We start from the raw sequence: 12180 nt of genomic DNA on the forward strand, positions 1-12180 counted from the left end.
ACCATGGAGCTATCTAGAAAATGCACTCATCAACAAATACTTAGGGATCATCTAATTTAACACGCTTATTTTGCGGAAAAGAAAAATAAAACTCAGGGAGAAATGACTTATCCAAAGTCACAGAGCAAGTTAGTGGAGGAGCTGAAAACGGAGGCTAGTGTCCCTGCCTCCCAGGGAGGGTTCTCTCTGCCATGCTACACCCTCCACGCTAGCTCTGGTTTGCCTCCAAAGGCTGTGTCTTTTTAAAATTTTCTTCTTTTCCCACTCACAGCCAGTCTAAAAAGGGCCCTCAGGATCGCCCACAAATCCCAACTTAGCTTCTTGACAAACACCTTAATGGCACGGCATTGCCTCTTGGCTGCCACCATCTCTCGAGTGGGTGGAAAGTGCACCAGCGGGAATTCCCTGGCGCTCTGCACCGTGTCCTTGGCCCACTCCCAGGAGGCCACCACAAGCCAGACAATCACCATGCCCAGGGGTTTTGGATCAGCCAGACACTGGGATGTCTGAGTTTCCCGATTCTGGGGAGGCTTCCTCCTATGGCCAGGAGGGTAGCCATGCGCACATTCACTCTCTGAGAAGCGAGGTGCCTTAGTCTTCCTTGCCCTTTCCAGCGCCTTCCTGCAAATCTGCCATCATTTTCTGTCCGATGGGGCTTAACTTATTGATGAGTTTAGAAAAGGGAAGAAGGAAGACAAAGACCGTGGTCAGGTCTTAGTTTCTCAACTGCAGTAGGCAGATGTCTGAAGTAGATAACCTCTAAGTAATTATATAAAGTTCTATTACTTTAGCTTAATTGGATTGAGCGCAGAGCTGGTCCTCACGGCCAGTCTTAAAAGTCCAAGCTCCTCAGCATGGCACTCAGCAAGTCTCACAGTCTGATGCCAATGCACCTTTCTAGCCTTACCCTCTGACTTGTATGCCCCACCCTTCTATTCCCTACACCAAGTGCCCCCTCCTCTAGCTACTGATCTACTTGTGTTGCCTGAACACATCTTGCAAGTTCCTTCCTCTCTGCCTTTTTTCATTCCCTCTCCCTAGAAGGCCTTTCCCACGTGGATACTGGCCTCTCCCTGATGAACTAATAGATAAATTTCCTTTGAAATGCAACTCGAGTGTCACCTCACCTGGGAGGACTATCCAAGGTTAAATGGACTTCCTCTGTGCTCCCATATGCACCCCTTACTTACAGCATCTTTCATAGTACATTATCAGTAGTGGTTTCCATGCCTGTCACTGATACTGAACTCTTACTCATGGAGCTTACAGCCTGGAGGGGGAGGGAAACATGGAAAGACGAAATGTTTCATTCCAACGGTGATAAGTGAAGGAAAAGGTGCTGGGAAAGAAAGTGTGTGACAGGAGATCTAGACTGTGACGTCAGGGATGGCCTCCCAGAGGATGTGACATCTCAGCTGAGACCTGTGTATGAGCAGAAGAGGTGAAGGTGAAGGTCAAATAATGAGTGCCCCAGGAAAAGAGTAGCTTATTGAATTCCTGAGATGCGAAGGAGCCTACCTATTAAGAAAAGAGAAAGAAGGCCAGGACAGCTGGAGTTGACTGAGAAGCTGGTATAAAAGGGAGCAGAGAGGTGGGAGGACTCGGTGATGCAGGGGCTCAGAGGCCTGATTAAGCAGCCTGGGGGGCTGCTGGGTACAAGGGGCTTACGACACTATTTGTTCTACTTTTGTGTGTGTTTGAAATTTTTCCATAATAAAAATTGAGGGGCTTCCCTGGTGGCGCAGTGGTTGAGAGTCCGCCTGCTGTGCCCCAGTCTGGGAAGATCCCACATGCCGCGGAGCGGCTGGGCCTGTGAGCCATAGTCGCTGAGCCTGTGCGTCCGGAGCCTGTGCTATGCAATGGGAGAGGTCACAACAGTGAGAGGCCCGCGTACCGCAAAAAAAAAAATAAAAAAAAATTGAGAAGTGGCCATAGTATTGTAATATGAGTTTAGCCTTTACCTTAAAAGCCATTTTAAGCAAGGTGAGAGTAGGAGTCACATACCAGATTTTTTTGTTTAAAAATTTAAAAAATTAAATATTATAAGCATTCAGAAAGGCATAAAAATAATTTTTAAAAAACCCTTGAATAGGGGCTTCCCTGGTGGCGCAGTGGTTGAGAATCTGCCTGCTAATGCAGGGGACATGGGTTCGAGCCCTGGTCCGAGAAGATCCCACATGCCGCGGAGCAACTGGGCCCATGAGCCACAACTACTGAGCCTGCGCGTCTGGAGCCTGTGCTCCGCAACAAGTGAGGCCGCGATAGTGAGAGGCCCGCGCACCGCGATGAAGAGTGGCCCCCGCTCGCCGCAACTAGAGAAAGCCCTCGCACAGAAACGAAGACCCAACACAGCCAAAAATAAAAACAACAACAAAAACCCTTGGATAATCACCAACCGGCTTTGTTAAATCTTGGCTTTTGCCATATTTGCTTCAGATATAACTGGCCCCTACGTAGATTTATTTATTTATTTAAATTTATTTATTAATTTATTTTTTACTGGAGTAAAATTGCCTTACAATGTTGTGTTAGTTTCTGCCACACAGTGAAGTGAATCAGCCGTACGAATACACACATCCCCTCCCTCTTGGACCTCCCTCCCACCTACCCCCTCCATCCCACCCATCTAGGTCGTCACAGAGCACCTAGATTTTTTTTTTTTTTTTTTTTTTTTTTTTTTGCGGTATGCGGGCCTCTCACTGTTGTGGCCTCCCCCGTTGCGGAGCACAGGCTCCGGACGCGCAGGCTCCGGACGCGCAGGCTCAGCGGCCATGGCTCACGGGCCCAGCCGCTCCGCAGCATATGGGATCCTCCCAGACCGGGGCACGAACCCGTATCCCCTGCATCGGCAGGCGGACTCTCAACCACTTGCGCCACCAGGGAGGCCCAGAGCACCTAGATTTATTTTTAAAAGGTCACTCTGGCTGCCGTGGGAAGAAGGATTAGAGGCAGGCAAGAGAGGCGGATCAGGTGGGAAGTTTCTGGAATCCAGGTGAGACAGGATGGAAGTTTAGACTAAAGTAGAGGCAACAGTGGTGGAGAGAAGCGGCCACAGGGAAGATCTGTTCAGGAGGTGGAAGTGCTGGGCTGGCGGCTGATTCTACTGAGGCAGGTGAGAGGAAGACCAGCTGAAGGATGGCTCTTTCTGGCCCAGTGCCTTTGGGGCACAGAGAATGGTATGCATGTGAGTGTTTGTGGTACAGAAGTGAGTTTTAAAATTATTATTGCTGGGACTTCCCTGGTGGTCCAATGGGTAAGACTGCGCTCCCAGTGCAGGGGGCCCAGGTTCGATCCCTCATTGGGGAACTAGGTCCTGCGTGCATGCCGCAACCGAGAGTCCGTGTGCTGCAACAAATATCCCACATGCCACAACTAAAGATCCCACATGCTGCAACTAAGACCTGGCGTAGCAAAATAAATAAATAAATTTAAAAAATTATTGCTAACAGAGTTGTTAATAACCATGCCTTGCTTTTCTCTACCTACTTTGTTATAACAACGTGTCTGATTTTTGAGAAAATATTACCTTTTATAAATGTGGCTTTGCTGTTATCCTATAAATCATCAAAGCCTAGTTTCAAGTTGCCCTTGAAAATGAATGCATGGAGTAATGATGAAGAAAAACCAGGGAAGGACTTGAACGAAACTGATCCTGAGGGCCAGTGAAACCAAATGATTTGTTCCAGAATTGCTCAGCTGGGGAGGGCCAGAGCTGGGGTGCACAACTTTTATCCACACACTAGAACAGGTAGGTATACAGACCTGAGTTGTGTGAAGAAAGCTAAAAGCGCCCAGGGCAGCAGCCAGCTCCCAGAACAACTCAGAACAGGCCTCGGTGCCTCCATCCCCTCAACACGGCTCTGAGAACCTGAGCAGGTCACTTCTCTGCTAAGAAACCTTTCATGATTCCTCTCAGTCTTTGGACAAAAGCCAGTTTCACAGTCTCCCTTTCCAGCCTCCCTTTCCAGCCTCTTCTCACTCTTACTGGAAATAGCAATAACTCAAGGCCTCAGGCACATCAAATCCTCTACCATTTCCTAAATACGCCCTGCACGTGTGTGGATCCTTGGTTCATGTTTTCCTTCCCTCTGGACTGCCTCACTCACTGTTCTTTGTCCGTTTCCTCCCTCAAAGGTTCATCTTCGATACCAACCTTCTTCTAGAACATTCCCTAACTTCCCCAACCCTATCTCCTCCCCTTTTGGTGCTTCCCCAGACCTTTAAACCTCTAGCATACATTAATTTTTCTTCAAAAAAGGTACGGACTTTTGCGTGCCAAGCACTATGAAAGAAGTTCGTGGGGGACACATATAATACAATCGATTTTAAAATATTTATCAAGTATCTAGAATGTGCCAGGCACTGTGCTAGGTCCTGAGGAGTCATTGGCTGCAGTCTATTAAGAATTGCTTCCTCTGATTTTGAGTCTAAACTATACCATTCATAAGGCTAGGTTTAATCTCTAAGACTAATCTCTCTGGTACAACTATAATTTACATTTATTTGCTCTAAAACTACCTCTTTCAATGACTGGAGTGGGATATACCTGAAAGTGGAGGAGATTAGCTAAAAGGCTATTATAATAATCCGGAATAGGACAGTTTCATATATATGGAAAACCTCAGATCTAGGACAGAAAACCCAGCTTCTGGTCCTTGCTTTACTGTTTATTAGCTCCATATGGGTCTCTGGACAATGTGTGGACAAGCCACATCATCTCTCTGAGTCTCCGTTTCCTCCTCTATAAAACGAGGACAGTATCTTCCTAGTCCACCTCATGGTGTTGTTGCCAGGATCAAGTGGGGCCAGGCACATAAAAGCATCTGGAAAATGCAAAGTGCTTTACAGATATGAGGCTATTAATGTGATAGGAAAAACCATAGTAGTAATAAGAGAAAATGATTTAAAAATGCAGCAGAGTAGACTCAGGTTAGGTAAAAGGAAGAACTTCCTAACAGTGAGAATTTTTTTTCAGACAAGAATGAAGATATATTGGAGGCCATGATCACATTGAAATACATTTTTGGCTTGGGAGTCTGTTAGTGCTTCTTAATAGGCCTACCCCACCCCTAAACTCATTTAGGGCTCTAACTTTCCTTGACTACAGGTGCAAACTGAGGAACTTTCTCCATCTGCCCAGAGCAGACCCCTCAAAACCAGTCTACAGAGCAGGAATCCAATAAGCCCTGGGTCCTGGAGTCACACTCTGTCACTCATGTGGCCTGTGCTGATTGGCTTGTCTCTTTCTGTCTCTTTCTGACCTTCCTCACAATCAAATTGGAAGTTAGGAGGGCCAAAAATCTATTTATGGGGCATTCTACTCAGCTAATAATAATAGAAAGAGATGCTTTAAATAAACCAAACACAGGAAGCCAATTAGAGAATCAGTGGGACCCCTCAATGTGCAAAATACAAAAGAAAGACTGAAGAAAGCAAAGGAGAAAACAGATTGAACAAATTTTTTTTTGGTTTTGTCTTTTGGTAATAAAAGATCAGAAATATGAAATCAAAGCCAAAGATAGTGAAAACGCTTTCAACCAAGAAGTCAGGAAACGGGGGGAAAGTTCTAGCTCTGAATCATCTACTATCAGGCTTAGTGACCTTGGGCAACTCACTTATGGCAATTTACAAAGTATCTGTTAAGTGCGCTTATTTAGGGATCTCTAAGGTCATGGCCACCTCTCAATTCCTCTCTATTGTATATCACTACCACTTGATGACAGCCTATATGAAAGAACTCAAAGGTGTCATTGTGGAACCACTGACAAGCAGAATAGCCTCTATTTTCATTGAAGGAAGGACAGGCAGGCAATAAGTTTTATCCCTAAGAAGGGTTTTAGAAGGCACCTTGAGACCACATGCCCATGAGTGTCTATTTCAGATGCATGTAACTTTTTGGCCTAAAGGATAAAGAGAAGAATCATTGGAGGCTTTCTGAGTAATTAACAACGAACATTGAGAGTTGAGGACTGTGCTGGATCTAAAAACATAAAGCACTTTGGTTGCGGAAGGCCCTGCCTAAGAACCACAACCCTTTTCCTGAAAATAATGTTTAAGTATTAAAAAAAAAATTAAATGACAAGCTGGCTGGAGCTGCCTCAAAGTGCTCTTCTGAGAAGAGAGAAATAAATGCCTAGAGAAGTCAGGGAGAGTTTCCTAGAGAGGCAGGGCTTGAGCTGGAACTTTAAGAAAGGAGGCAGATGGATGGGGGGAGGTACAGCATGTGTAAATGTCCAGGGAAACATGGGGAGCTTATCTTAGGATAAAGGAGAGACAAGCTTGTCTGGAGTAAGGATGTGTATGGATGAGCAGGGGAAAAGGCAGCTTCTAGTGAGGCGGTGGAGTCAGACTGCAGAGGCCTTAAAAGACAGAGAGAGGACTAAGCAACGTTATCCTCTCGCTGAAAAGCAGCCATATTTCTATAAGGTTTCAATCACGTGATCCACTAGGATTCAATGAGGGGATAATAGTGTGCAAATTGTCCACAGAAGGAGTGGATATAATTATCTTTCAGAAAGTTTTGGACAATATATTAGAAATGGAAAATGGAGACACCATGGAACTGAGGGTGATGAGGGCCTGAGAACTCAGAGAGAAAATGGTAGAAGGAAATAAACAATAGAAGGCAATAAATAAATAGGTGGAAATAAATAAATAGATGGAGCTGGTCACGTCTCTAAATGAAAGGAGATTAAGAATGCAGGGGTCCCCAAGAGATCATGCTGGGACCTGTCTGATTTAAATTTTTTATCAGTGATGCAGAAAAGTAGAGCAAAGTGAAAATTTCAGGACCGCAGATCATACTAAGCCCTTTCAGGTAGGGACATGCTCTGCCAAAGGAGAGAGAGATAGAGAGGGAGGGGGAGAGAGAGAGAGAGAGCTGAAGGAAGGTACTGAGTGGGACACAAAATGGCAGATAAATGTCAACGTGGGAAATGTAAGGTAACAATGTACTCCGGTAAGAATAATACACAGATAGGGTGCTGTGTTCCAGGCTAGCAGTTTTGACCCAGGAAAGGGATCGGGGAGCTACTGCGGATTGTTTCCTAAAGGCAGTGTCCTAATGTGTTGGGATCAGGAAGGCTGACAAAGAGATAGGCAGAAGCAGGAAGGGACCTAAAAATCAAAGAGGAAATCATCCTCCTTTGTGTAAGATGACAAGGTCCCATATCTGGGAGAATGGTCAGGTTGACATCCATTGAAAGTTAGGACCCAAGGATATCTAGAAAGGGATAATTAAAATGATTCACGAGGATGAATGTGACTATTCTAGAGGTGGCCTATTATAAGGGGGAGACAAGTATGAAAAAACAAAGGCTAAGAGAGGTGGAATAATCAAAGCCTATAAAACTGATAAAGATAAGGACTGGGTAGCATTACCTTCTCTCCAAATCCTAACATATTCAACCAAAAAACCTCCTCTTAATGCTTGAAATATCATAGGAATAAAAGGGTTTCAGAGTTGAGATCATTTAGCCCTATCTCTTTGTATTAGAGATGGTAAAATTCAGGCTTAGAGAGGACAAGGAAATGGCCCAAGGTCACAGAAGCCACCAGGAGCCAAGGTAGTGTTAGAAGCCCAGGCCTCCTAAATCCCAGGCTAGGGTCTTTCAGCCTCACCCTGTGCATTCAGGAAGACTAAAGGAATCCTACTTTTTATAGGGTACAAACTCATGAAATGCATTACCTTGAGAGGAAATAAAGCTGAAAACACAAACAAGCTAGGGAAAGTTTTCACTAAGCGTCAACAGCAATTATAAGGCATTTGGAAGAAAACTACCAGCAGGACTAGAGACTTTCTACACACCCTAATTTGGGGGGGGGGATCATGTACCCCTTTGAGAGTCTGAAGAAACCTAGGGATCCTCTCCAAGAAAAACCCATTTGCACATACAAACACAATTTTACACAAGATTTCAGACTCCCTGAGTCCCATGCCCAATTAAGAATTCCTGTTCTGGCAGATTCTTCTGAACAAATACACTGCTTCAACAAACACACTCCATCTCTTACGATAAGTGAGGCAATCACTCTGATATTCCTCAGCAAAAAAAACACTGTCTCAACGTCACTTATCAGAATTGCAGTCCTGTAGGTTGGAAGAGACCAGAGATATTACCTAGTCTAACTGCCCCCCGCCCCCCTTGTGTGACATAGGATAATATCATGGTTAAATATGTGGAGACTAGAGTCAGCCTGCCTAGGTTAGAATCCCAACTCCATTACTCACTAGCTGTGTGATCTCGGGCAAGTTACTTAGTTCTCTGAGTCTGTATCCTCATCTGTAAAATGAGGAAAATAATTACAATTATCTCGTAGCGTAGTTACGAGGATTAAACGCGATAATTCACATAAAACTCAGCACCAGGCCTGGCACATAGTGAGTGCTCAGTCGATGCTAGCTGGCATTATTGTTATTATTATGCTTGTATCCAGGCAGGTATTATGCATGCATCCATCCAGTCCCCTCCTGGAGCTTTTGCTTGCACATGTCTGCGATGAGCAGCTCCGATTGTTACAAACTTCTTCTCATGTTGAGCGAAATTCGCCTTCTTGCGACCCTTACCCCCACCCCCGTTGGCCCTAGTTCTGTCCTGCGGGGCCACGCAGAGCAAGGCCGTCCTTCCTCCACGTGACAGCCCTTCATATACGAAGACAGTGATCGAGTCCTTCCCCCGTCCCCCGCCGCCCTCCCCGCCCCCCGCTCCCTCCCGCCCTGTCCTCTCGTCTCCATCCTGAACATCCTCGGGTCCTTCTCCCAAACCACAACAGACTGGCTGCGCTTACTATTTACTCCCAGGCATTGTACGGTTTTCCTCACACATAGTCAGGCAGGCCACACGCCACACCGCCACAGTTCCGACCCTCCCGCTCCGCCCCCGCCCGCTGCCCCTGTCCGCGGTGCTGAAGCAGCTCCGGGCCCCCGCGGGCCTGGCGCGGCCCTTCCAAGTCCCCGCCCTGGGCCGCTAGCCCGGACCCCCGGCGCGGACCCCCGGCACGCCACCTCCGCGCCCCGGGCGGCCGGCGCGGCCCGGCCCAGCCCAGGCCCGGCCCCGGCGCCGCCCCCCGCCCTGCCCGGAGGTCCCGAGCCCGCGCCCCGGCCCGGCGCGCCAGCCCCACCTGCCCGGCGAAGGGCGCCTCCGCCTCAGCCGCCCGCGCCGCCCGGTCCCCGGCCCCCGCCGCCGCCGCCGCCGCCGCCGCCCGCGCGGCGCCCGGGAGGCAGCAGAGCGCGGGCAGCAGCAGCAGCAGCCGCTCCGGGGCCCGCCAGAGGCTCCAGCGCGGGGCCAGGCCCGGCGGCGGCGGCGGCAGCCCCGGCGCGGCGCGGCCGCCCCGGCTCTTCGGCATCCCGGCGGCGGGGCCCGGCCGCCCGGCTGCGATGGCGGCGGCGGCGGCGGCGGCGGCGGCTCCGGCCGGGTCCTCCCGCTGCAGCCGCTGCGGAGCCGCCGAGTCACCGCGCCGCGGACACGCGCCCGGCCCGCCTGTCTTCGCCGCCGCCGCCGCCGCCTCGGCAGCCAGCGCGCCCCCGCCTCCGCGCGCCGCGCCCTGGCGAGGGACGGCCAGGGGCGCGGGGGCAGCACCCAGGCGGGACCCGCGGAGCCGGCGGCTCCGGGCCAGCCCGGAGACACTGGCCGAGGAACGACGCTGGGGTGGGAGTCGCAGAGGCCAAAAGAACCGCTCTGGAGGCAGGGTCCAAAGGGGTGGAACTGGAGGAGGGGGGCCTGAGTGGCAGCCCAGGGGGAGGGGGAAGAGGCTAAATAAATAATCCTAGAAATAGAACCACGCCGCGGCTCTGGGAGAGGATATCCGGGGTTGGGGGTCCGAAGCCAAAAGCATAGTCCTGGGGGAGAGGGTCTGAGGCGGGACACTGCAGGAGGGGGTCTGGGCCTGGGGGAGGGGAATGAGGAGCTGCCCTGGGGTAATGGTGAGGTTGAAGGGAATGAGCTGAAGAAATGGCCCTGGAGGAGAGGGTCTGAGAGGGTGGCAGTGGAGAAGGGAGGGCAGGGAGGGTGAGAAACTAAAGAATAAACCCGAGGAGCATTTCAGGGGGGTAGCCCTGGAGACATTAGGTGAAATTAAGGTGAAGCTCATTCTCTTACCCACAGAGGGAGAGACATCAACCAGCTGGGAAGATCATCTTTCATCCAAAACAACCCATATTTATTGAACACTTTCTATATATATGTAGGGCTCTGGGCTACTTGGATACCAAAAAAAAAAAAAAAAGGAAAAAAAAAAGAGGCTGATTCCCTGAAGTGTAGATGTTTACAGCTTGGTGAGAAAGCATAAGTACAAAGAAACACAGAGTGGCAAACACCAAGTGTCAAAAAGCATACAGGCAGGTGCTCCAGGGATCAGAGGAGGCTTGATGGGGGACTGGAGAAGTCAGGACAGGCATTAGGGGTTGGGTGGCGGCAACTCTAGCTAAGCCTTGAAGGAAAGGCCAGATTTAGACAAGGGAAGGGGAATGGAGAGGGCATGATGTCAGGTAGGAAGATGAGGGTGTACAGGACATGGCTGGGGCAGTAGATCTGTTTCTCTGAAGCACAGGGTTCCCATAGGAAAGTGCTGGGATGTAGGGAAATAGTCTAAGACTGTGAACCCTAGGAAAATGAATTTGGGTTATGTTCTGAAGGGAAATGGGAGTGGTGGTGATTGAAGGTTTTTTTGAGCAAGATGGTGTGTGGAAAATGATGTTTTATGGTTACCTGGTAATTTGGAGGTGTGGAAAGGGAACAGGCTTTAGAGTCGGACCTATGTTCAAATCTCTTGTCTCTGTTCACTTTTATAAAATGATGCTGATTTTACTGCATAAGGTTGCTGTAAGGATGAAGTGCTCAGCACTTAATAGATGTTCCATATTAGTTCCCCTCCCAGTATATAGAATAATGACCAGAGGAGGCAAAGAGATTAGTTGGGAGATTACTGCAACCTTCTGCATACAAGGAAATGATGATAACAAACATAATTAGCATTTATTGAATGACTACTATGTATCGAGCACTGGGTTAAGCCCTTTACTGTATTATATCTCATTTAACCATGACTCATAAGTGGCAGAACTGAAGCAATCTGACCTCAGAACCCAATTTTTTTTAAGGGTGGGGGAGAAAAAAGAGACAAATTTAAGACACATTGGGCAAAGAAGAGGGAAAGGAGTTTGGAGTAATGGCAAGTCCAGGAAGATGGGTGGTGGTGTCTTCACAGAAATGGCGTTGTCATAAGGAGGAACCAGCTCGAGGGAGTTGACAAGGGCTTTGGTTTTAGGCCTGCTGAGGTGGAGGTGACCACAAGATCCGTGAGATGGGTCCAGCAATGAGTTCAGAGGAGGGTGGAGAATAGGTATTTTGGAAACATCCAGGTCAATATGAAACTGAAAGATAGGAGTAGGAAGGAGCAAAAGCCTGAGGGCCCCCTGTTGAGACATGTTCAGTCTAAAGAGTGGTCAAAACGATTGAGGAATCAGGGTTATGGAATATGCAGGAAGGGGGAGAAACGTTTCGAGGAGAGGGAGAGGGGTTGGCAGTGTCGGGGAAATCAGAGATGGAAGAGGGCACCCACACCATTGAATTGAACAGCTCACAGTCTAGGAGGGAGACGGACATAAGCAAATCATTTTGGTTACGTGATAAATTAGGGCAGTGATGAGAACAAAGGGTTATGGAAACATTGAGGAAAGAGCAACAAACTGCTCAAAGGTAGAAGATTTTACAGAGGGTATATTCCAGAAGGAGGAAATAGTACATTCAGAGAGTGAAAGGAAACAGACTGGACTGAGCATCTAAGAATAAGATCTGTCTTATTCATCTCCTTACTCCTAATGCCAAATGCTCATTGAACTGCTAATGAGAATGTAGGGCTCAAGTGGTAGTGGCCATGAGCCAGCTACCAAAGGTGGTAGATGTGAGTAGCTGTAGGTAATTGATGATAAAGAAAGAAGAGGTTGGATGCTTATAAAATGTAACCCTAAGGTAGGTCCCTAGTAGGAAAAGTCTAGAGAGCATTGTGAAGCCAGCCCAAGAGGGGGTTTAGTAGGCTTCAGAGTAACAGCCTAAGATGGAATCACTAGGGCTCTGACTTCTCTTTTCTCCTCTTCCAGGGAAAAAGCACTGGACTTAGAGTCAGAAACCTGGATTCAATATTGGCTGTCACTAATTTGTAGTGCATCTTTGGGCAAGTCGT

At 48.4% G+C, this 12180-nt stretch overlaps 1 protein-coding gene across 1 annotated transcript in view; it reads right to left on the reverse strand.

Moving 5' to 3' along the window:
• MMP24 (matrix metallopeptidase 24) overlaps nucleotides 1-9345 on the reverse strand; it is a 44812-nt gene extending 35467 nt beyond the window's left edge. The window contains exon 1 of the mRNA XM_060120616.1: nucleotides 9121-9345. Coding sequence (XP_059976599.1) covers nucleotides 9121-9345 — 225 coding nt within the window. The remainder of the gene's footprint in view (nucleotides 1-9120) is intronic.
• Between the last annotated feature and the right edge of the window lie 2835 nt (nucleotides 9346-12180).

The sequence above is a fragment of the Mesoplodon densirostris genome, chromosome 16 (assembly GCF_025265405.1).
Source record: "Mesoplodon densirostris isolate mMesDen1 chromosome 16, mMesDen1 primary haplotype, whole genome shotgun sequence".
In the NCBI taxonomy this organism is placed as follows: Eukaryota; Metazoa; Chordata; class Mammalia; order Artiodactyla; family Ziphiidae; genus Mesoplodon; species Mesoplodon densirostris.